The 24,646-nt window shown below is 42.2% G+C and overlaps 1 protein-coding gene across 1 annotated transcript; it reads left to right on the forward strand.

Moving 5' to 3' along the window:
- Positions 1–5,582: 5,582 nt before the first annotated feature.
- On the forward strand, positions 5,583–23,334 carry LOC112252216 (homeobox protein Dlx4a). The gene is made up of 3 exons (XM_024423261.2): positions 5,583–6,174; positions 9,914–10,110; positions 21,605–23,334. The coding sequence occupies exons 1-3, from the start codon at positions 5,838–5,840 to the stop codon at positions 21,854–21,856; spliced, it is 786 nt and encodes a 261-aa protein (XP_024279029.1). The 5' UTR covers positions 5,583–5,837; the 3' UTR covers positions 21,857–23,334.
- The last annotated feature ends 1,312 nt before the right edge of the window (positions 23,335–24,646 follow it).

Raw genomic sequence — 24,646 nt, forward strand, 5'->3', positions numbered from 1 at the left:
CCTCCAACATTTTCACAAGGTCCTTTGCTGTTGTTCCGAGATTGATTTTCACTTTTTGCACCAAAGTACATTCATCTCTAGGAGACAGAACACGTCTCCTTCCTGAGCGGTATGACGGCTGCATGGTCCCATGATGTTTATACTTGCGTACTATTGTTTGTACAGAGGAACGTGGTACCTTCAGGCATTTGGAAATTGTTCCCAAGGATGAACCAGGCTTGTGGAGGTCTACAATTTTTTTCTGAGGTCTTGGCTGATTTATTTTGATTTGCCCATGATATAAAGAAAAGAGGCACTGAGTTTGAAGATAGTGCTTGAAATACATCCACAGGTACACATCCAATTCACTCAAATTATGCCAATTAGACTATCAGAAGCTTCTAAAACCATTCTGTAAACAATTTTTGGAAATATTACTTGTGTCATGCACAAAGTAGATGTCCTAACCGACTTGCCAAAAGTATAGTTTGTTAACAAGAAATTTGTGGAGTGGTTGAAAAACGAGTTTTAATGATTCCAACCTAAGTGTATGTAAACTTCCGACTTCAACTGTGTATACTGTACAATGAGGAATTCAACAACAAAATACTAGTCTTCTCCCATTTTTTTAACCATTGCCCAAACCCACAAGGTGTATAAACAACAACACTAAATAACAATAAAATAATATAATAGATACAAAACATAAACGTGAAGAACATAAATCAATCAACTCTAATTAGCGGTAATCTCTGGTAGTGAAGTGAGCTGTATCATAGTCCTGTCACTGCTTCACTCCCTAGGAAGTGTTTGTGCAAGTGTGTGTGCATGGCCTTTGCAGATGTATTTCTCACATATGCAGCACATAGTATTGGTTTTACAGTCCTTCTTTGGTGTGCAGAATTGGCATATCCTCCTCTTGCCTGCCCCAGCTGCAGCCTCAGGTGGATCAGGACAAGATTCAGCCCCCAGAAAAGCTTTCACAAGCGCTGCAGAGGCTGCTGTGCGGGGGAGGCACTCCCTTCTTTGAATGTGTGGGGTTACAAGTGCCTTTCCCAGCTGCTCCAGGAACACCCTCCTCTTGTTTCGCTTATCAGGCATCCAGGTAGGGTTGATCTTGTTCCATATCACGAAGGAATTGTATGAGGACACATCAATTATGTTATGGAAGATGACTAGGGACCAGCGGGCAGTCATCCTCCTACAGCTGTAAGTTCCAATCACCTTGTCCAGGTTGTCCACACCTCCTTTCTTGTGGTTGTAGTCCAGGATGATGGCTGGCTTCCTGTCCTCACGATCACTGATCTCAGCCGCATTTTGTGCAGTGTGCTCAGGAGGACCACATTCTTGTTCCTCCTGGATATCTGAAAAAATCTGATCCACGACCTGTTGGGCACTGAAACGTGCACTCATGGCCTCAGCAAAGAGAGAACTGGGGGGACTGTCATCTGCAGCACCTTTACAGCCTCTGACTGCATTCCCCATTAGTAAACAATGCTTTCAAGAAAATTGTATTTTGTCTGAAATGCTGTTTATTTTGTCTGAAATGGTTTTTATTTTGTCTGTGAACTTGAGTCATGTGTGGAGTCATGGAGGGTAGATGCTTCACATGCACAAGAAGGTTTTAGTTTTGTCTGAGTTCAATCAGTAGCACACATAATCTCAATTTCTCATGTGTGTGTGTGTGTGTGTGTGTGTGTGTGTGTGTGTGTGTGTGTGTGTGTGTGTGTGTGTGTGTGTGTGTGTGTGTGTGTGTGTGTGTGTGTGTGTTGTGTGTGTGTGTGTGTGTGTGTGTGTGTGTGTGTGTGTGTGTGTGTGTGTGTGTGTGTGTGTGTGTGTGTGTGTGTGTGTGTGTGTGTGTGTGTGTGTGTGTGTGTGTGTGTGTGTGTGTGTGTGTGTGTGTGTGTGTGTGTGTGTGTGTGTGTGTGTTTCTGTGTGTGTTTCTGTGTGTGTGTGTGTGTTTCTGTTTTTTGTGGTGTGTAAATTATTTTATAACTGCTGGGTCAAAAATGACCCTAAGACAGTCTTTGTGCCCTGGTGGTGTACAGCTTTCATGGAATATGAACAAAGGTGATGTTTCACTTTTTCTAATGTTGGGGTCATTCTCTGAAAAGTCATCACATTTCAAGTTGAAAAAATATAATTTAAGGGGCTTTCTCTGCTGTTAAAATTAGTGGAGGGCAATTTTTTACCCTTAAGAAAACACAAGGGTTAAGCCTACTCTGCATTTGTATCCTCCTAAAACAGATAGGCACCTGATGTATTATCATGCATTTTCATGTATTTCCTGCAATAAACAAATTGTCACGATCGTTGGTTGAATTAATAGACCAAGGAGCAGCGTGCATAGAGTTCCACATGTTTATTAGATGAAACTCACAGAAAACAATAAAGCGCAAAACGAAACGTGAAACTAATGTAGTGTTCGCAGGCAACTAGACATAGACAAGATCCCACAAAAACCCAGTGGGAAAAGGCTGTCTAAATACACTGCTCAAAAAAATAAAGGGAACACTTAAACAACACAATGTAACTCCAAGTCAATCACACTTCTGTGAAATCAAACTGTCCACTTTAGGAAGCAACACTGATTGACAATACATTTCACATGCTGTTGTGCAAATGGAATAGACAACAGGAGGAAATTATAGGCAATTAGCAAGACACCCCCAATAAAGGAGTGGTTCTGCAGGTGATGACCACAGACCACTTCTCAGTTCCTATTCTTCCTGGCTGATGTTTTGGTCACTTTTGAATGCTGGCGGTGCTTTCACTCTAGTGGTAGCATGAGACAGAGTCTACAACCCACACAAGTGGCTCAGGTAGTGCAGCTCATCCAGGATGCAACATCAATGCGAGCTGTGGCAAGAAGGTTTGCTGTGTCTGTCAGCGTAGTGTCCAGAGCATGGAGGCGCTACCAGGAGACAGGCCAGTACATCAGGAGATGTGGAGGAGATGTGCAGCAGGACCGCTACCTCCGCCTTTGTGCAAGGAGGAGCAGGCGGAGCACCGCCAGAGCCCTGCAAAATGACCTCCAGCAGGCCACAAATGTGCATGTGTCTGCTCAAACGGTCAGAAACAGACTCCATGAGGGTGGTATGAGGGCCCGACGTCCACAGGTGGGGGTTGTGCTTAGAGCCCAACACCGTGCAGGACGTTTGGCATTTGCCAGAGAACACCAAGATCGTCAAATTCGCCACTGGCGACCTGTGCTCTTCACAGATGAAAGCAGGTTCACACTGAGCACATGTGACAGACGTGACAGTCTGGAGACGCCGTGGAGAACGTTCTGCTGCCTGCAACATCCTCCAGCATGACCGGTTTGGCGGTGGGTCAGTCATGGTGTGGGGTGGCATTTCTTTGGGGGGCCGCACAGCCCTCCATGTGCTCGCCAGAGGTAGCCTGACTGCCATTAGGTACCGAGATGAGATCCTCAGACCCCTTGTGAGACCATATGCTGGTGCGGTTGGCCCTGGGTTCCTCCTAATGCAAGACAATGCTAGACCGCATGTGGCTGGAGTGTGTCAGCAGTTCCTGCAAGAGGAAGGCATTGATGCTATGGACTGGCCCGCCCGTTCCCCAGACCTGAATCCAATTGAGCACATCTGGGACATCATGTCTCGCTCCATCCACCAATGCCACGTTGCACCACAGACTGTCCAGGAGTTGGTGGATGCTTTAGTCCAGGTCTGGGAGGAGATCCCTCAGGAGACCATCCACCACCTCATCAGGAGCATGCCCAGGCATTGTAGGGAGGTCATACACACTACTGAGCCTCATTTAGACTTGTTTTAAGGACATTACATCAAAGTTGGATCAGCCTGTAGTGTGGTTTTCCACTTTAATTTTGAGTGTGACTCCAAATCCAGACCTCCATGGGTTGATAAATTTGATTTCCAATGATAATTTTTGTGTGATTTTGTTGTCAGCACATTCAACTATGTAAAGAATTTAATAAGAATATTTCATTCATTCAGATCTAGGATGTGTTATTTTAGTGTTCCCTTTATTTTTTTGAGCAGTGTATGATCCCCAATCAGAGACAACGATAGACAGTTGCCTCTGATTGGGAACCATACCAGGCCATCATAGAAATGAAAAAAACTAGACTACCCACCCTAGTCACACCCTTACCTAACCAAAATATAGAATAAAAATGATCTCTAAGGTCAGGGCGTGACACAAATAGTGAAAATGATTGTGTTACACAAATATGAATATGGCGAACCAATTGATATGCCAACATTCGTTATAGACTAAATGTTTCAATATTATTTGAAAGAAATATAAGCCATCATTATGGGATAGGCCTATTTATTTCCACCGAATAGCAGGCGTTGGAACATGATTACATAGTCTACAATATGAGGATGAATGGTCTACCATAACGACTACAGTATTATTTTTATTTACGTTTACGTATTACTGTGTAGGCTAGTGTAGTGTAGGCTAGTGTAGGCTAATAGTTAGGCTATCAAAATTATTCAGGGATCTCTGTCCTGAAACGTTAGCTTCTGCGCGTTGCTCAATTGTTACCAAAAGCAGCATAGGCTAGAGCTCTGGCATAGGCTATGTTCCTACACGTTGACAGCAACCTGTGTCATTTAGACTTGTGACTGAATTACATAAAGTGACAACTCTAAATGTGCCATTTAGGCCTAATGATTTAGAGCGTCTTCGGCGCTACATCTGTCATGCGCTGGGCCCGGGCCGGCGTGCGAGTTGATATCTATCGTCATCCATCTGTCTGCAACCTACAGACATAGATTACACATGACCGACTATGTAATGGCTTCCAGTCGAAGGTGAAAGTCTTCTTTCATCACGGACAAGGTTGATAGATAGGGGCAGCCTCTCTTCCTTCTTCAGAAACTATCAGTAATTACAACTTGTCCTCTCACCAAGTACAACCTCCTAAAGAATGGTTTCCCATTTGTTGCATTTTTGTTTAAAAAACATGAATCTTGTATGTTGTGTGTTAAACATGTGCTGGGAAATAATATATGTTTGTGTGTGCGTGTGTGTGCGTATTTGATGTTTTATCTTGATGTGCATCTGAGCGTTTTGATTAAGTCACATTTACAACGGTATTATAGCCACTGTGTTGAGCTTCTGTGCCCTCCCTTGAGTCTAGGTATGCGTAGGCTAAATCACGCATTGGCGCCAGGTGTAAATTAAATGTATAGGCTTATCATGTAGCTATGTGTATTGCGTATTAATTAGGCAGGTATACATATATAATAATTGATTATCCTATGGCCTAACTTGCGCGCAAAAGGTTTGTCCTTACGTAAAAACATCGCTGGCAAAGTTGTCAAGTTTGTTGACAATCTTTGCAAACGCTAAAAGGCTACATAACAAAATCTAAACATACTTGACATTAGATTAGCCTAGTTAATATCTGTTACAGTAGGCCTATCTTCTCATTTAGCATACATTGTTTGCAAATTCTGCTGCATTGAAATGTCATTACTGCCCAAACTGGAAGACGGACTTCTTGTAGTTTGTATTAATCTTGTATGATTTGGCCTCCGGGCAGGATGACATGATTAGCCACCGCAACCAATGAGCAGGCGCGCTAGTGTATGCCAAGCGAGGTAGCAACAAGTTTAAACCATATGCACAAAGTGTTCAGAGAAACAGTGAAGATTTTCCTCTTCTCTTTTTTAGAGACGATAAAATAAAGGGACTGCATAATTTAGAATTTGGAGACAAACGGAAGGATTTAGGAAATAACCTCGTCACCTTAGCTTTGTGCTCTTGGTGTTTTTGTTAGGTAGCCTAACTTCCCTTCTCAGTGGATATGCATCGGTCCCATCTGTAGCACTCTATGGTGCCCTTAACTGCGCCTCGAGTTTATGGACCCCCGCTCAATGATGACTATGAGTTCATTATCGGACAGTCTGGTTTCTTCTGATCCCTCAAAATCGGCCTTTCTGGAGTTCGGACACGGCTATCCCGGCCACCAGCAGCATCCCCCCGGCTTATCCCAAAACATCTATCCAGTGCACGGCTTGCATCCCGTCGGACCCTCGCAGCACGACAGCTCCTTTTCTTCCAGCGCGTCATCCTATGGCCGCACGCTAGCCTACCCCTACCACAGCACTGTAAGCGCACACCACCCAAGTGCCTACCTGCCATACCAGCACAGTAGCCACAACAACGGTCTGGGACGCACGAGAATAGAGGAAACAGGTACGTTTTAAAAACATCGGTGTTGACATTATGGAGTTTATTCAATGTGTGTTGCCATTTTCAAGATGTAGTTACAGTGGCGAAGGCTATACGGACGCGATGGACTACAAAATTAGAATTGGGCACTTAAATAGCCTACCTAAACCCTATCAGAAATCTACAAATAAACCACTAATGAAATATAGGGAATTCATAACATATAGCAGGCAGCATTACGGAAACAGTGCTCTGACCTAAAGTTATTAATTAATAGGATAGTAATTTGTAATGCAAAACGCCCTTGTTCCCATGTCACATATGTAGTCTATAACACCTGAGCACGTTTGAAAATATTTTATTTTTAAGAGTCAATAGTTTACAGGCTACTGAACTTCAAGATACATGCATGGATAAAGCAAGGAACTGTTCTCGTCTCAAATTGAAATGAGAATCAATTTTCATAAGATTTCACATTACCTAGGGCTAATGTGTAGCCTATTTCACCATTTTAATTAATAGTCTAATCTGATATTAGGACAGGTGTTTAGACCTAAGGGTAGGCTACTACTGTTCAGTTTGCATTTATATTATTGGGCCGCGAGACAGGTCGGTTGATTGGCACAATAATTAGCCTACTCTGGATGATGATACAGGTCACATGCAGCCGACATGGGAGGGAAAAACCGAGCCACTAAACATTTTATCCTGTGGTCTCCCACAAAGCACAGGGCCCAAACAAAACATGTAATCTGAAAACTATTTACCTTTGATGACGTTATTGCTTCTGTGATCCTACATTACTTAATTGATATGTTAAAATACAGATAGCCGCATAGGACTAATGAAAGAGTTACATCATTTTACCTCGTATTTTTTTTAAATCAAAACGTTAAACAAAATACATACAGCATTAATTCCAAGTAGTCTAATGTCAATGATCAAAATAACCCTGTCTCTAGGCCTATACATAAAATCAAGTTGTTTAGAATGGCTAGTCCTATTTGAAGTGTGAAGCTGTTTGGGACTAAAAACTCGAAGACATTCAGATAGGAATCAACCTCTCAACAACAACAACAAAAAATATGATGAGTGAGTTCGTTTAGGGGTTTAGCAGCCTATTTATATTTACACAACATCAAAAACCTGTGCGGTAATTGGCAGGGAATGTCATCCATCTATCGTCGACTGACTGTGACATCTCCACTGCACTGTTGGCTATTGCCATGTTCATCAACTCTATCCAGGCAAGTCAGTAAGAACAAATGCTTATTTACAATAAAGGCCTACCAGGGAGCAGTGGCTTAACTGCCTTGTTCAGGGGCAGAATGGCAGATTTTGACCTTGTCAGCTCGGGGATTCGATTCAGCAAACTTTCGGTTATTGGTCCAACGATCTAACCACTCGGCTACCTACCGCCCCAATGCAATCTCACAGGCATTTCGTGTGTTGGCCAATGTTAGAAAGTCAATAAGTTTTTAAGGCCCCAGATATTATAAACATTGGAGTCCTGTAGAACATTGACAGATTCATTATGTTATTCTTAGTTCTGATTAAAAGCTGGTCTTTGCTCTGAACAATGTATTATAATTATTTTTCTGATGATAATATAACCATGTAATGATTAGTTTAATTCCTACCAATGACAATATAATGGTCCAATAAATAATAAAGGAAACTATTGCAACAAATGTTATATCAACATTGATTACGTTGTATGTTGCAATTATTTTTTGGAATGCATAGTTCTAGTTTTAGGGATTTTAAAGGTGCTACACGGCATTTTTATTTTTGCATTGTAATTTCAAAAAATGTCCATAACATATCTGTCGCTAATAGTGGAATATTAGTGTTTCACAGTATTACTTACTCCCCAGTGTTGTGATTGGCTGTGATATTCGCCCATTGATTTCTCGCGCTAGAGTGGCATCTGTTGTCAAACTAGGAAAGCTGTTCTGACTTTGTGGCTGTGTTGTCTAGTGGAAATCGCTCTGTTATTTCCTGTTTGCTCAAATTCCACACTGTTCGCTCAATTTCACTGAATAGTGTAGGGAATCAGTGTACATCTAAATCTCTGTGAAATATATTTTCAATAACAAAAAATGTAGTTTATACAGCTGTTTGAAGCTGGTGGGCCAAAACAAAAGAACAGTTTCTGCATAGGGCATGGTAATACGATAAAACTAAGCCCTCAAAATAAGGCATTAAATACTTGCATTTTGTTGAAGAATTACATTTTAATAATAGCATATTCACTTAAGATCTTCCTTGGTTAAGGCCACAGAACAAAAACAAAAAGACTGCAACAACAACCATGTCTCTGTCACTAATACAGTTGTTAATTTAACACTGAAAAGTGTGGGCCTGTATAGACACTGGACCAGTGTTAAATTGAACACTGTCAGTGTTGATCTAACACGGGAGAATTGTCTGCTATTTGAATGGCAGGCTTAGAATAGAAAAGGGACAATCAAGATTCAACAGTTCCAATGCAACTTATTTAACTCAAAAATACAATACAATACAATACAACTTTATTTTCCATTAGTTATAGCAAACTACAGAAATGTGTCTTCTGCTCATTCTCAACTGCCCCAGACAGCACAAATCACACACAGTTAAGGCAAGCACCGGGTCACCCCTGTATGTTTTGGGGTTAAGGGCCTTGTTCAAGGACCCAAGCCACAAAACAAAAGGGGAATGTCTTAAGGATGTGAACCCAGCAGCATTCCAATTGCCAGATAATTTTTTCTCCAGCTCCTGGCCTGCGATTCAAACCTGCCATCTTCCGGCCACAGGTCCATCTCCCTTAGCCATTGGGCTACCTACCTCCTACCTAAATTCTCTGCAATTATTGTTCAACTTAGCAAATCAAATCTAAATCTTCCGCCCGTGTAAAACAAAAAGTTAAGTATTTATTTTATTTATTTCACCTTTATTTAACCAGGTAGGCTAGTTGAGAACAAGTTCTCATTTGCAACTGCGACCTGGCCAAGATAAAGCAAAGCAGTTCGACACATACAACAACACAGAGTTACACATGGAATAAACAAACATACAATCAATAATACAGTAGAAAAATCTATATACAGTATGTGCAAATGAGGTAGGATAAGAGTGGTAAAGGCAATAAATAGGCTATGGTGGCAAATTAATTACAATATAGCAATTAAACACTGGAATGGTAGAATGTGCAGAAGATGAATGTGCAACTTGAGATATAGGGGTGCAAAGGAGCAAGGTAAAAAAAATACAGTATGGGGATGTGGTAGATTGGATGGGCTATTTACAGATGAGCTATGTACAGGTGCCGTGATCTGTAGATGAAGTAAATGAAAGATTAACCTCCTCACGCTATTTCACTGGTTGTATTATAAGGATGGATTCATACAGTGTCATGTTACTATGAATGTCTTGTGGGGCCTAACGCAGCTGTTTCCCTAAGCACTAGTCGGTATGTGCACTCTTCATAACAATGGGAATAATGGGGATCTAGTCATTATATTCCTCATGCTCAATGATCTCTTTTGCCACATGAGATAGAAAAGAAAAGTTGAGCTCTTGCCCATTGAGGGCAAATTAAATGGCTTAACTTAAACATGTATTATTCATTAAATGTATGATTATTATGATGATCATTATTATTATTATTATTGCTGTTGTTGTTGTTGTTAATATTGTTATTATTATTTCCAAATTTCTGACCTCAATGGGACTTCCTGGTGAAATAAAATAAAACTTTTCCTTCTTCATCCTTTTGAAGAGCTTGAGAAGCCAACCACGGTGATCGAGAACGGAGAAATTAGACTGAACGGAAAAGGGAAGAAGATCCGAAAACCTAGGACCATCTACTCAAGCTTACAACTGCAAGCGCTCAACCAGAGATTCCAGCAAACCCAATACCTTGCGCTACCTGAGCGAGCCGATCTGGCAGCAAAATTGGGACTAACTCAAACGCAGGTACATATTTCTGTATTTTGGGCCAATTTAATTAGTCTATTTCAGTTATTTTTACTGATTTAACTGTTCCATAAGGTGTTTATTACAAGAGGCTCTTCAATGCACAACAATTTTGGTGTCAGTCCCTTTTTAAATATGGTCTGTATAGGTCTCAATAGTTTGAATGGAATAAATGGGCAAGCATTACACAAACGGTTCACAAAGTGAACAATTCCTATGGCCTGTTGTTTACTTGAGTCGGGCAAAATGTTCCTTCTTTGTAAGCATCTCATCTCTCAAGGTGGTGAGAGGTTTAGTCAAAATGATGTGCATGCCCATTCTCAACGTCAACGGTCTTCTCTTTGCATCTAGGCTACAACACTATATGCATAAGTGCTTGATTAGATACTGTTAAGGCCAAATGTCTCATTAAAAATGAGAATGGAGCCTAATGTTATGGAGTTGTGTAATTTAAGGCTTTGAGAATTTCCACTCTAAGTAGTTAAAGTTTTCAGATGCTGTATTATTTAACATATAGGAGAAAACACTGGAACATTATGTTCCTAGGTATCAACCTCCATTAGTTTGATGTCCTGCCATGTTCATGGAGGTGTTAGCCTACTCTCTCTGCCTGTAACTGATATTGTGTCCCCTCCTGAGTGGGAGGCACACACGTTCATGTATATTTGAATGCAACATGGCTGGAATGGCAGGTCCCCGTTGGCAGCGAGGCAGCAGAAATGCAGGGTGTATCACTGTCCTGTATTACCGCTACTTGTCTTACTACTGTGTTATCTATCTCCTACTATTACTTACTTACTCATCTGCGCCTGTATTCACTATGGGCCAGTTTCCTGGACACATTAAGCATTGTCCTGGACTAAAAAAACTGTTTCAATGGTGATTCTCCATTGAGCATGCTTTTCAGTCCAGGTCTAGGCTTAATCTGTGTCTGGGAAACTGTCCCGAGTCTCAGAGTAGGATTGCTGATCTAGGATACATTTTGCCTTTTAGATCATAATAAATATGATTATGGACAGGGGGAACCTGATTATAGATCAGCACTCCTATACTCTTGAGACGCTCTCATTCCTTGAGGATTTTAGAGGTAACACTCCAGTCTCAGTCATCTCCTTTAGCCTATATAGCTCTTGGTTTAGTTTAAAGTCCTCAATCTCTCAGCCAATGGGTTCCTTTTGTAACTAACTCCTTACTTCTCACTAAGCGCTGTCTGTCTGGCAAGGGAAGAGGAAGGGAGAAGGGGGAACGGCCGCGGCCATTTTGTCTGTCAGTAGGAATAGAGGAAGAGAGCTTAGCAAGTTATTGCTTCACATTTTGTATAAATATTGTCCCAGGAAGTTTTTGGGTTCCCGAAATGAGAGAAAAATTACAGCAAAGAATGCCATTCTGAGGTCGAAAGGAGGTCAACGCAATATTAGCAAGGTGTTCCTAATGTTTTGTATACTCTCAGTGTACGTATATGCTAAATATGAAGAAGCACTTCTCGAAACCTCTCTGATATGGGGCGGCAGGTAGCCTAGTGGTTAGTAACCCAAAGGTTGCTGGATCGAATCCCCGAGCTGACAAGGTAAAAATCTGCTGTTCTGCCCCTGAACAAGGCAGTTAACCCACTGTTCCCTGGTAGGTTGTCATTGTAAATAAGAATTTGTTCTTAACTGACTTGCCTAGTTAAAAAAATATATTATGTTACCTGGGAGGAGGCAGGAATTATTGATAAGGTCATATTGATAAGGGAGCTAGATATATTGGAATCACTCATGTCTTCTGGCCTTCCATGAGCAGCAACCACCTGGCAGATTATGCATGGTCTTTTTTTGCACCAGAAACACTCACCACCACTCGCCAGTCACCACACATTTAACTAAGGAGAGTGGTTTCCCCAAATTGTACGGTACACACATTGATATTTAGTTGGATATGTGGGACAGGATTTTCTGGCGTGATTTCTTAATTACCAAACATTTCAGACTGAAAGCCCTTGTTAGCTGAGTGTTGCTGTTGAAATCTAAAACCAATATTTCCAATTATTATAGGAAAAGCTACTTACATTAGCATGCTGTTGATTGACATTAGGGTCAAATTAATTCATAAATATATGTTCGGTGCAATTCGGCATTAAAGGGGTAATCAGCAGTCGCTATATCACTTTTGGACTAAATGAATGATATGTACCCATTGATTCTTGAAGAATATAACTCATAAAGACCTCATGAACTTAGTTAAACAGTCCTACCCATAAGAACCCAAAATATAAGCTTGTTTTACTCCAGTGGTTTATGTGAGACTTGGTTTTTGTTACATCTGCAAGAACTGTTAATTATATTGCTGGCATGGAATGTGATACACTGTTTTAATTAATATACCCATTTAGTCAGTGTTAAAATACACTGGAGTGTGTTTAAAAAAAAAAAAATAAAATAAAAATATATATATATATATATATATATATATATATATATATATATATATATTTATAATTTTAACACTTATAGGGGTGCCCACATTATTACGTTTAGGCCTATGGGAGTGTCCTAATGTATTTATGGGAGTGTTATGTTATTGTTATGGTCCTACTCTTTTATTTCATGTTGATCAGAACTGATGATGTGTAGGCGAAAGTCAGAGAAAACGACGTAAAAGTTGGCAGACTTGTGGACTCCAGTCACATGACTTGGACTACTCGAGTCACATGACTTGGACTCAAGTCTGACTTAAATAAATTAACTTGAGACTTGACTTGGACTTGGAGCCTCAAGACTCGGGACTTGATTTTGACTTGAGACTGAAGACTTGAAATTATCTGTCCAGGTTTTGTAATGTTTTGTCACTCATTTTGTGGCACAGAGTCTACGTGGATTACACTACATGCAGCCAGAGACAATAGCCGCAGCATCGCAGCATAGCAGCATCACAGCATCACCATTTTGGCTCGTGAAACGCACACTCACCACTAATTGGACCAGAAAACTATCAATCAACACAGGCGAACAGATTGGTGATTTGCTATACAGCTATAGGATCGGGTGCAGCACAAGCATCAAGGCATCAAAGTGCCTTGATAAAATCACTGGAGAAGCCAGTGTTAGATAAATTCGATTTGGTTTCTCAAGGGGAGGGTGTACTGTCTTGCCCTCTACCAGTGTCCGTTCAGATAGGACAGGTTAAGCCTGATACAGAGGCTATTCATTTTGGGCTATTTCCTGTGTATATTTGGTAAATCTACCTGTATATTTTGTATGGTATGGTGCTTTCACCATTGGATCACCAAAACCTAATAAATCTACACTCTGAGCACGTCAACCTGCCTTGCCATCAGCTGATTTCATGCCCTTACCACAGCTACAAGGTCCATTTTACAATTATATAGGCTAATAAAAATATGTTGTACACAAAATAATGAAAAGAGCTGTCTGGTAGCCTCACTAAATAAACAAAGATTTGTAGTTCAGCAAGTCGTTGCATGTATATATACAGTACCAGTCAAAAGTTTGGACACACCTACTCATTCTAGTGTTTTTCTTTATTTGTACTATTATCTACATTGTAGCACAATAGTGAAGACATCAAAACTATGAAATAACACATATGGAATCATGTAATAACCAAAAAATTGTTAAACAAATGAAATATATTTTATATTTGAGATTCTTCAAAGTAGCCACTGCCTTGATGACAGCTTTGCACACTATTGGCATTCTCTCATCCAGCTTCATGAGGTAGTCACCTGGAATGCATTTCAATTAACAGGGCTGCTTTGTTAATTTGTGGAATTTCTTTCATTCTTAATATGTTTGAGCCAATCAGTTGTGTTGTGACTAGGTAGGGGTGGTATACAGAAGACAGCCATGGTAAAAACCTTGGTAAAAGACCAAGTCCATATTATGGAAGGAACAGCTCAAATAAGCAAAGAGAAACAACAGTCCATCATTACTTTAAGACATGAAGGTCAGTCAATTCTGAAAATTTCAAGAACTTTGAAAGTTTCTTAAAGTGCAGTCGCAAATGATGAAACTGGCTCTCATGATGATCGCCACAGGAAAGGAAGACCCAAAGTTACCTCTGCTGCAGAGCATAAGTTCATTAGAGTTACCAGCCTCAGAAATTGCATCCCAAATAAATGTTGAGTTAAATGAGTTCTATTATTATTATAATTTTTTTTTGTCACCAGGTAAGGCTAGTTGAGAACAAGTTCTCATTTACAACTGCGACCTGGCCAAGATAAAGCAAAGCAACAGACACATCTCAACATCAACTGTTCAGCGGAGACTGCATGAATCAGGCCTTCATGGTTGAATTGCTGAAAAGAAACCACTACTAAAGGACACCAATAATAAGAAGAGACTTGCTTGGGCCAAATCTGTCCTTTGGTCTGATGAGTCCGAATTTGAGATTTTTGGTTACAACGGCTGTGTCTGTGAAACACAGAGTAGGTGAACAGATTATTTCCACATGTGTGGTTCCCACCGTGAAGCATAGAGGAGGAGGTGTGATGGTGTGGGGATGATTTGCTGGTGACACTGTCTGTGATTATTGAGAATTCAAGGCACACTTAACCAGCATGGCTACCACAGCATTCTGCAGCAATACACCATCCCATCTGGTTTGCGCTTAGTGGGACTATCACTTGTTTTTCAAAAGGACAATAACCCAACACACCTCCAGGGCTATTTGACCAAGAAAGAGAGTGATGGTGTGCTGCATCAGATGACCTGGCCTCCACAATCCCCCAACCTCAACCCAATTGAGATGGTTTGGGATGAGCTGGACTGCAGAGTAAAGGAAAAGCAGCCAACAAGTGCTCAGCATATGTGGAAACTCCTTCGAGACTGTTGGAAAAGCATTCCAGGTGAAGCTGGTTGAGAGAATGCCAAGAGTGTGCAAAGCTGTCATCAAAGGTGGCTGCTTTGAAGAATCTTAAATCTAAAATATATTTTGATTTGTTTAACACTTTTTCGGTTACTACATGATCCCATATGTGTTATTTCATAGTTTTGATGTCTTCACTATTATTCTACAATGTAGAACATTTTCAAAAATAAAGAAAAACCCTGGAATGAGTTGATAGGTAATGTATTTCTTTGGACTTGACTCGAGTCTTGACCACGTTCTACTTGGGACTTGACTTGAGACTCTGACTTTATGACTTGAGACTTGCTTGTGACTCGTTTAATAGTGACTTGGTCCAATCTGAAAGTTTGTAAAGACTGCCGCATTCGGAAAGTATTCAGACCCTTTGACTTTTTCCACATTTTGTTACGTTACAACCTTATTCTAAAATGGATTAAATAGTTTTTTCCCCTCATAAATCTACACACAATACACCATGATGGGGCCTCCCTAGTGGCGCAGTGGTGCAGTGGTCTAAGGCACTGCATCACAGTGCTAGCTGTGCCACTAGAGATTCTGGGTTCGAGTCAAGGCTCTGTCGCAGCCGGCCGCAACCGGGAGACCCATGGGGCAGCGCACAATAAGCCCAGGGTCGTCCAGGTTAGGGGAGGGTTTGGCTGGCAGGGATGTCCTTGTCCCATCGCGCAACAGCGACTCCTGTGGTGCGCCGGGCGCAGTACATGCTGACACGGTCACCAGGTGTACGGTGTTTCCTCTGACTGACACATTGGTGCGACTGGCTTCTGGGTTAAGTGGGCATTGTGTCAAAGAAGCAGTGCGGCTTGGTTGGGTTGTGTTTCGGAGGATGCACGGCTCTCGACCTTTGCCTCTCCCGAGTCCGTATGGAAATTGCAGCGATGAGACAAGACTGTAACTACCAAAATTGGAGAGAAAAAGGAGTACAATACTCCATGATGACAAAGAAAAAATGTTTTTTATTTATTTTTGTAAATGATTAACAAATAAAAAACTGATTTATCAAATTTTCATAAGTATTTGCAAAAGTATTCATCCCTCTTGGTGTTTTTCATATTTTGTTGCATTACAACCTGTAATTTAAATGGATGTTTATTTGGATTTCATGTAATGGACAAACACAAAATATTCCAAATTGGTTAAGTGAAATTAAATAAATAACGTTTAAAAAAGAATGGAAAAGTGGTGCATGCATATGTATTCACCCCTGTTGCTATGAAGCCCCCAAATAAGATCTGGTGCAACCAATTTCCTTCAGAAGTCACATAATTTGTTAAATAAAGTCCACCTATGTGCAATCTAAGTGTCACATGATCTCAGTATATATACACCTGTTCTGAAAGGCCCCAGAGTCTACAACACCACCAAGCAAAGCAACACCACCAAGCAAGCGGCACCATGAAGACCACGGAGCTCTCCAAACAGGTCAGGGACAAAGTTGTGGGGAAGTCTAGATCAGGGTTGAGTTATAAAAACATAGCAGAAAGTTTGAACATCCCACGGAGCACCATTAAATCCATTATTAAAAAATGGAAAGAATATGGCACCACAACAAACCTGCCAAGAGAGCCCACCAAAACTCACGGACCAGGCAAAGAGGGCTTTAATCAGAGAAGCAACAAAGAGACCAAAGATAACCCTGAAGGAACTACAAAGCTCCACAGCGGAGATTGGAGTATCAGTCCATAGGACCACTTTAAGCCGTACTCTCCACAGAGCTGGGCTTTACGGAAGAGTGGCCAGAAAAAAGCCATTGCTTAAAGAAAAAAATAAGCAAACAAGTTTGGTGTTCACCAAAAGGCATGTCGGAGAGTCCCCAAGCATATGGAAGAACCGTACTCTGGTCAAATGAGACTACAATTGAGCTTTATGGCCATCAAGGAAAACGCTATGTCTAGCACAAACCCAACACCTCTCATCACCTGAGAACACCATCCCCACAGTGAAACATGGTGGTGGCAACATCATGCTGTGGGGATGTTTTTCATCAGCAGGGACTGGGAAACTGGTCAGTTGAAGGAATGAGGGAAATTCTTGAGGGAAACCTGTTTCAGTCTTCCAGAGATTTGGAGACTGGGACCGAGGTTCACCTTCCAGTAGGACAATGACCCTAAGCATACTGCTAAAGCAGCACTCGAGTGGTTTAAGGGAACATTTAAATATCTTGGAATGGCCTAGTCAAAGCCCAGACCTCAATCCAATTGAGAATCTGTGGTATGACTTGAAGATTGCAGTACACCAGTATAACCCATCCAACTTGAAGGAGCTGGAGCAGTTTTGCTTTGTAGAATGGGCAAAAATCCCAATGGCTAGATGCGCCAAGCTTATAGAAACATACCACAAGAGGCTTGCAGCTGTAATTGCTGCAAAAAGTGGCTCTACAAAGTATTAACTTTGGGGGGGAATGCTCAAGTTTTCTGTTTTTTTGTCTTATTCCTTGTTTGCTTCACAATAAAAAATATTTTGAATCTTCAAAGAGGTAGGCATGTTGTGTAAATCAAATGATACAACCCCCCCCCAAAAAAATCTATTTTAATTCCAGGTTGTAAAGGCAACAAAATAGGAAAAATGCCAAGGGGGTGAATAATTTCGCAAGCCACTGTATACAGACCCTTTACTCAGTACTTTGTTGAAGCACCTTTGGCAGTGATTTCCACCTTGGGTCTACTTGAGTATGATGCTACAAGCTTGGCACACCCGTATTTTGGGAGTTTCTGTCATTCTTCTCTGCAGATCTTCTCACGCTCTGTCAGGTTGGATGGGGTGCGTTGCTGCACGGCTATTTTCAGGTCTCTCCAGAGATGTTCGATCGGGTTCAAGTCCGGGCTCTGGCTGGGCCACTCAAGGACATTCAGTCTTGTCCAGAAGCCCCTCCTACATTGCCTTGGCTGTGTGCTTAGGGTTGATGTCCTGTTGGAAGGTGAACCTTCGCCCCATTCTGAGGTCCGGAGCGCTCTCGAGCAGGCTTTCATCAGGGATCTCTCTGTACTTTGCGCCGTTTTTATTTCCCTCAATCCTTACTAGTCTCCCAGTCCCTGCCGCTGAAAAACATTCCCACAGCATGATGCTGCCACCACCATGCTTCACCGTAGGGATGGTGCCAGGTTTTCTCCAGACGTGATGCTTGGCATTCAGGCCAAAGAGTTCAATCTTGGTTATTTCTCATGGTCTGAGAGTCCTTTTCCTTTAGGTGCCTTTAGAGTTGCTTCCGTCTAGCCACTCTAACATAAAGGCCTGATTGTTGGAGTGTTGCAGAGATGGTTGTCCTTCTGTAAGGTTCTCCCAGTGACCGCCAGGTTTTTCGTCACCTCCCTGACCAAGGCCCTTCTCCCCAGATTGCTCAGTGTGGCCGTGCGGCCAGCTCTAGGAAGAGTCTTGATGGTTCCTGTCACGCCCTGGCCTTAGTATTCTGTGTTTTCTTTATTATGTTGGTAAGGCCAGGGTGTGACATGGGTAATTTATGTGTCTTGTTTTGTCTAGGGGTTTTGTAGTCTATGGGGTTGTGTTCAGTTGAGTGTTCTAGGTAAGTCTATGGTTGCCTGGAGTGGTTCTCAATCAGAGGCAGGTGTTTATCATTGTCTCTGAATGGGAACCATATTTAGGCAGCCATATTCTTTAGGTAACTTGTGGGTGATTGTTCCTGTCTCTGTGTTTTGCACCAGTTAGGACTGTTTCGGTTTTTCCACGTTTTCTTATTTTGTATAGTGTTCACGGTTTCATCTTTCATTAAAGATGTTTATAAATGCTGCATTTTGGTCCTCCTCTCCTTCCCAGGAAGAAAGCCGTTACAGAATCACCCACCACAACAGGACCAAGCGGCGTGGTGACAGGCAGCGGCAGCAGGAGCAGCGCAAGGAGGAATGGACATGGGATGATGTGTTGGATGGCATGGGTTGCTACACTTGGGAGGAGATCCTGGCGGGAAAGGATCGCCTCCCATGGGTACAGATGGAGGCAGCTAGGAGAGCAGAGGCAGCCGGAGAGAGGAGCCGGCGATACGAGGGAACGCGGCTGGCAAGGAAGCCTGAGAGTCAGCCCCAAAAATGTCTTGGGGAGGGCACACAGGAATTATGGCGAAGCCAGGTAGGAGACCTGCGCCAACTTCCTGTGCTTACCGGGGGGCTAGAGAGACCGGGCAGGCACCGTGTTATGCTGTGGAGCGCACGGTGTCCCCAGTACGGGTGCATAGCCCGGTGCGGTACATACCAGCTCCTCGTATCGGCCGGGCTAGAGTGGGCATCGAGCCAGGTGCCATGAAGCCGGCTCTACGCATCTGGTCTCCAGTGCGTCTCCTTGGGCCGGCGTACATGGCACCAGCCTTACGCATGGTGTCTCCGGATCGCCTGCACAGCCCAGTGCGGGCTATTCCACCTCGCCGCACTGGCAGGGCAACTGGGAGCATTCAACCAGGTAAGGTTGGGCAGGCTCGGTGTTCAAGAGCTCCAGTGCGCCTGCACGGTCCGGTCTATCGAGTACCACCTCCACGCACCAGCCCTCAGGTGGCAGCTCCCCGCACCAGGCTTCCTGTGCGTGTCCTTGGCCCAGTACCACCAGTGCCGACACCATGTACCAGGCCTGCAGGTGCGCCTCGCCTGTCCAGCTCTGTCAGAGCCTTCCTCCTCTCCAGTGTCGCCTGAGCTGCCCGTCTGTCATGAGCCGCCAGAGTCTCCCGTCTGTCATGAGCCGCCAGAGTCTCCCATCTGTCATGAGCCGCCAGAGTCTCCCGTCTGTCATGAGCCGCCAGAGTCTCCCGTCTGTCATGAGCCGCCAGAGTCTCCCGTCTGTCATGAGCCGCCAGAGCTGCCAGTCTGCATGGAGCAGCCAGAGCCGCCAGTCAGCATGGAGCAGCCAGAGCCGCCAGTCAGCATGGAGCAGCCAGAGCCGCCAGTCAGCATGAAGCAGCCAGAGCCGCCAGTCAGCATGGAGCAGCCAGAGCCGACAGTCAGCCAGGATCCGCCAGAGCCGCCAGTCAGCCAGGATCCTCCAGAGCCGCCAGTCAGCCAGGATCTTCCAGAGCCACCAGTCAGCCAGGAGCTGCCAGTCAGCCAGGATCAGACGCCCACCCAGACCCTCCCCTATGGGTTTAGGTGTGCGGCCGGGAGTCCGCACCTTTGGGGGGGGGGGTACTGTCACGCCCTGGCCTTAGTATTCTGTGTTTTCTTTATTATGTTGGTTAGGCCAGGGTGTGACATGGGTGATTTATGTGTCTTGTTTAGTCTAGGGGTTTTGTTCCTGTCTCTGTGTTTTGCACCAGTTAGGACTGTTTTGGTTTTTCCACGTTTTCTTATTTTGTATAGTGTTCACGTTTTCATCTTTCATTAAATATGTTTATAAATAACCACGCTGCATTTTGGTCCTCCTCTCCTTCCCAGGAAGAAAGACGTTGCAGTTCCAAACTTATTCAATTTAAGAATGATGGCGGCCACTGTGTTCTTGGGAACCTTCAATGCTGCAGACATTTTTTGGTACCCTTCCCCAGATCTGTGACTTGACACAATCCTGTCTCGGAGCTCTACGGTCAATTCCATCAACCTCATGACTTGGTTTTTGCTCTGACATGAACTGTTACCTGTCGGACCTTATATAGACAGGTGTGTGCCTTTCCAAATCATGTCCAATCAATAGAATTTACCACAGGTGGACTCCAATCATGTTGTAGAAACTTCTCAAGCATGATCAATGGAAACTGGATGCACCTGAGCTCAATTTCGAGTCTCATAGCAAAGGGTCTGAATACTTATATATTTATGTAAATGTAATATTTTTTGCAAAAATGTATAAAAACATGTTTTTTCTTTGTCATTGTGGTGTGTGTGTGGGGGGTTGATGAGGGAAAAACAATTTAATACGTTTTAGAATTAGGCTGTAATGTAACAAAATGTGGAACATTTGAAGGGGTCTGAGTACTTTCCCAATTTCACTGCAAATGTAATTAATTCAAGACATCACAACATTATTTCTGTCATTGGCATGTTTGGGGTGACACTCTTGGGCAGCCCTTGCGAAATGTGAGCTATCTGAGCCGTGTTTTCCACTCATCTCCACAATCAATTGCAATTCATAATTAGATTTTACGAGAGCTGCTTTTACCACGCTGTGGGTGTTGCGGTTACATAAACGTCTCACCAGGCTCTCTCCATATCAAAATATCTCTGTAAATTATCTGCATTGTTCGTAGAATGGGGAAAACAACCTTAAAGGAATGCCAAACGTATTGCTTGCCTGGTCTGTAGTGCGGTTTACAGTTCATTCTCCTGGCAACCTGAACTCACCCACCAGCTTTATTTTGTCATTCTTGTGAATGTTCTGTTTTTTGTCCAACGTATTGGAAAATATTTGTATTATTCCTTTTCGCTAACAATGCAGTCAAAGCCTACAGTTATAATTCCAAAAATGTAATGCTCTATTTGCCAGTATGCTGGCAACATGCAAAGGTACATAACAATATTATCAAATAACAATTATATTAACAACAATGAGGCCATGGATATTATAATAAACTATTATTATTTGTATTATTATAGTGAGTACTGAATAGACTAATAATAATAGTAGCTTATTAATTATGATAAAGATTATAATAATAGCCTAATTGCAGGCTTAATATACTAAATTGTATTTATTGTTGCAGGTTAAGATATGGTTCCAGAACAAACGCTCCAAGTACAAGAAGATCATGAAGCATGGCCCGGGCGGACCGGAGGGAGAACACCTGCACCCTGGGTCATCTGGGTCTCCGTGTTCCCCGGGGATGCCGCCACTTTGGGACGTTTCCATGGCAAATAAGGGGACGCCTGCGCAATCCGGTGGATACATGAACAATTTCGGACACTGGTACCCAAGCCACCACCAGGAATGTATGCCGAGAACTCAAATGATGTGACGGGATATGGACAATGGGATGGAATTCTATCCGCTCTCCTCAACTGACTTTACTCAATCTCAACATTTAGATTCGTGTTTCGTCTCCTCTTGTACACGAACCGCGTAGCATATCCCCTTTTACATGTAGCTCCAAGCCCCAGCTAACACATTAGTCTTAACTTTTGAAACGACGTTTAAAGGTATTTTGCTTGAATTTCATCCGAGGTTTTGCCTACAATTTCGTTGACATGAAGAAATGACTGCACGGATTTTGCCTTGGAGGCTTGTGTGGATCTGGAATTTGAATGCAGTTCAGTTTCAAATAAAGCCTCAGTGGTCAACTATGCACTGCAATAATATCTCTTTTTACGAAATGAGCAATCCGAAGATTTCAGAAGTTTGAGCATGAAAATGCCTAACCCTAACATATATATATGATTTAAATATTTGATGCAAATACATAAGTTCGATTAGGCATGAGTTTATAATTATTACTATTAGTAGTAGTAGTAGTAGTATTATTAGTAGTAGCCTATTATTATTATTAAAGTAAATATCAAATATACCAAAATACGGAAAAAAACGGACATCTATGGCGCAATGAAAACTAACAAAGGGTCATGTATTTTACCCTAAAACATTTGAACAAGCAAAAGAGGGTATTATTTTAATGTTGACAATGATTTTATAAAATGGTTATGTCAATTAAAGGTAATTTGGGATATAGCTTGTTAAATAAAACTTTCATTCCAACAGTATAATTACCAGCAATTTGCAGGCAACAAAATATTATTCTCCAAAACTGAAAGTCCATAGGAACTAATAGGAAAAGAACAAGGAGCATCCATCGGCTGTTGCGGGTCTACAAGGCAACGGAATCGTCATTAACCCAAATTACTTGCAGGCGTAAGCTAATTGTAGCCTATCAGCAGTCCGGCACAAATAGCTGAACAACGAGAGGCAAAAGACATGATAGCCCCCGTGAGAGTGCTATCATGAGGGTGCAAACAAACCAACTGTGGTGATTTTTTTAGTATAGGACTAACTATTGAGCACAAAGGTGGCAACACATGTCCAAGAGTGGTGTGGCGATAAAAACAATTCTGGGGCCGTAGTTTTTCTTGATCTTGTAACCTATCCACGTAAAAGTCAATGCCTTATACTGTATACATGATTCACCTCTTGTAAAAAAAAAGGTTTCATATGGGCTGTGATGGGACCAGAGTTTTTCTAATCAGGTCACGTGGGTTTTAAAAAACTCCTGGGAAAACTGGCTTTGGTGAGGATACCCTGGCAACCCACCCTGTCACCTGCAGCAACCTTGTACCGTCTGAATTGTGTTTTAAAGGGACTGGGGGGTTCCTTTACACGTACACACAGAGAAAGCAACATGATTGGACAATAAAACACACAGGGCTGAGCTTGCTTTATGCAGATTTGCATCGTGTAGTTTTGCTCTATGCAACTGTAGGCTGAATAAAACATGTACTCACAGTCTTTCAGCTATTGTGTTTATTGATTAATTCCAGTTAATCATTTTGGACTGAAAATCCTAAATTGCCTAGTCAGCCCAAGTTTGAATATAAACCACATTTGATCCCTTCACATTTTCTCACAACCAAATGGGCTATAAATAAGCCTACACAACGTTACCTCTTCGTTAACATTGGCTAGAGGGAGGCTAGACAATGCAGCTACTGTTGTTAGTAGCCTACAGTTGATCAGACTGAAAAATTGTCTCGTTAACAGGCAATACAGTGTGTACGATGGCTAATGTTTAGGTGTATAGGCTGTTACATTTATGTAATAGTCTTTGCTTGTGTATGTCGGGAGTGTTGTGTTATTATGCTTGCTAAATAAATACCAGCCAGAGGAAAGTGAAGAGCGCACCTTGAGCTTTGTCCAGCCCGCGCTACCTGCGATTTCCGTGAATCTGATTGGTCAAGACAAGCAAAGAACCCGCAGCAGCACTCGGATGGAAGGACAGAAATTGTGCGGGAGTTGACAAATAAGGCTAATCGGTCTAAATAACAGCACTTTGCCCCTCTTTTTAAATCTTTGCTTCGATATATTTTATTGAAGAAAATTAACGTTAAATAAAAAAAATAAAAAAAGTGAAATAAAAGTTAAATTAAGTAAAAAAGTGGTTGTAAAATGTGTTGTAAAACTATTTTCTTATAGCCCGGCGGTTGTCAATGTGCGGTTCGATTATTTTGCCCAAATGGCTACTCAGGGCTAAATATGCTAACTACGTTATATTGTGTTGACAACAAAATTACCACTGCGACCTACCTTGGTCTGAAGGTAGGCTTTGGCACGTGCTACCGGAGTTATCGGAAGCTCTTAGTTCCCAGCGGGGAATTTTACTTGAACGCAGTAGCGGTGCGTGGGTAAAATCACTGGGGAAGCCAGGGAAAAAAGCCATATTACAATTGATGTGTTATGATAATTGCGTTGTTTTCTCTATAACCAATGAGTTAATTCATATGCATTACGAACGTAATATACAGGCCTAAAGGCCGAGACAATAAGAAGACACAGTGGCAGAATAAATTCAATCACACGTTTGATTCATCACAAAACCGGGGATCAAGTCCATAAAGCACATTGCATGACCTACAGAATGGTAAAGCAAGTTAATGTTTCCAACATTTTCGGACCACTAAACAACTATTGATTTACACTGAAAATAAATCTAAACCCAACATGCAACAATTTCAAAGATTGTACTGTTCATAAGGAAATCAATTAATTTAAATAAATTCATTCGGCCCTAATCTATGGATTTCAAATGACTGGGAATAGATAC

This window comes from Oncorhynchus tshawytscha, linkage group LG01 (assembly GCF_018296145.1).
Source record: "Oncorhynchus tshawytscha isolate Ot180627B linkage group LG01, Otsh_v2.0, whole genome shotgun sequence".
Classification (NCBI taxonomy): Eukaryota; Metazoa; Chordata; class Actinopteri; order Salmoniformes; family Salmonidae; genus Oncorhynchus; species Oncorhynchus tshawytscha.

What these genes read in the sequence shown, in the direction of transcription:
- LOC112252216 (XM_024423261.2), top strand. Translation starts at nt 5,838, where the DNA reads ATGGACCCCCGCTCAATGATGACTATGAGTTCATTATCGGACAGTCTG. An exon ending in CACGAGAATAGAGGAAACAG is followed by an intron (nt 6,175 to 9,913) that starts GTACGTTTTAAA and finishes ATCCTTTTGAAG; the next exon opens with AGCTTGAGAAGCCAACCACG. An exon ending in TGGGACTAACTCAAACGCAG is followed by an intron (nt 10,111 to 21,604) that starts GTACATATTTCT and finishes TTATTGTTGCAG; the next exon opens with GTTAAGATATGGTTCCAGAA.